This window comes from Myotis brandtii, unplaced genomic scaffold (assembly GCF_000412655.1).
Source record: "Myotis brandtii unplaced genomic scaffold, ASM41265v1 scaffold30, whole genome shotgun sequence".
NCBI lineage: Eukaryota > Metazoa > Chordata > Mammalia > Chiroptera > Vespertilionidae > Myotis > Myotis brandtii.
The window spans coordinates 3,924,529-3,925,126 of NW_005361458.1; the positions used below are offsets into that span (position 1 = coordinate 3,924,529).

The 598-nt window shown below is 52.5% G+C and overlaps 1 protein-coding gene across 7 annotated transcripts in view; it reads left to right on the plus strand.

Annotated features, from left to right (window-relative positions):
* The first annotated feature begins 277 nt into the window (after positions 1-277).
* NFIB (nuclear factor I/B) overlaps positions 278-598 on the plus strand; it is a 228,322-nt gene continuing 228,001 nt past the window's right edge. For 6 of the 7 annotated variants that reach the window (XM_005869605.2, XM_005869609.2, XM_005869607.2 and 3 more), the window contains exon 1: positions 284-460. In XM_005869605.2, the coding sequence (XP_005869667.1) occupies positions 431-460 (30 nt within the window). In that variant the 5' untranslated portion in view covers positions 284-430. Of the gene's footprint in view, positions 461-598 lie in introns of all 7 variants that reach the window. The other variant, XM_005869611.2, reaches the window with a different exon arrangement.

Below are 598 nucleotides of genomic sequence, written 5' to 3' on the forward strand. Positions count from 1 at the left end.
CTCGCGCACACACATGGTCGGCTCGCGGCAAAGTTTCGCCTGCGATCGCCACTCGGGAATCCTGCGGCAGGGCTCCGGGCTGTAACCTTGAACTTTCCCAGTGCGGTGACACATTCTCTCTGCTCTTGCTCCCGCCCTCTTTCCTGCGCCCCCCACCCCGCCTTTTTTAAAAAAGCATTTCACCACCAACCACTACCCCAATCCAACCCGCACCGATCCTTCGCGCACCTCCTAGCTCCCAACAACAACAACAACTGCAAAACAGAAAACAAATCCCCTAGGTTTGTTGCGAAGTTGCGGCGATCCAGCGACCCCGTCCTGATTGATCGCATCGCGGGGCTCCGATGACTGTAAAATGAATAGATGAAATTCTGGCTTCTCGAAGATTGTCTTGGGCATCTCCTGGAAAGTGCGTTTTTAAGGCGAAGTCATGATGTATTCTCCCATCTGTCTCACTCAGGTACATGTCTTGATCGCGCTTTGGGGCTTTCTCTCTAGCCCGAAATGCCTTTGTTTTGTTTTGTTGCTCTCCTCTGCAGACAGTTCAAGGCTTTTTTTTAACTTAACCTCCGCAACCCCCGTCCCTCGAAAAAGTGGC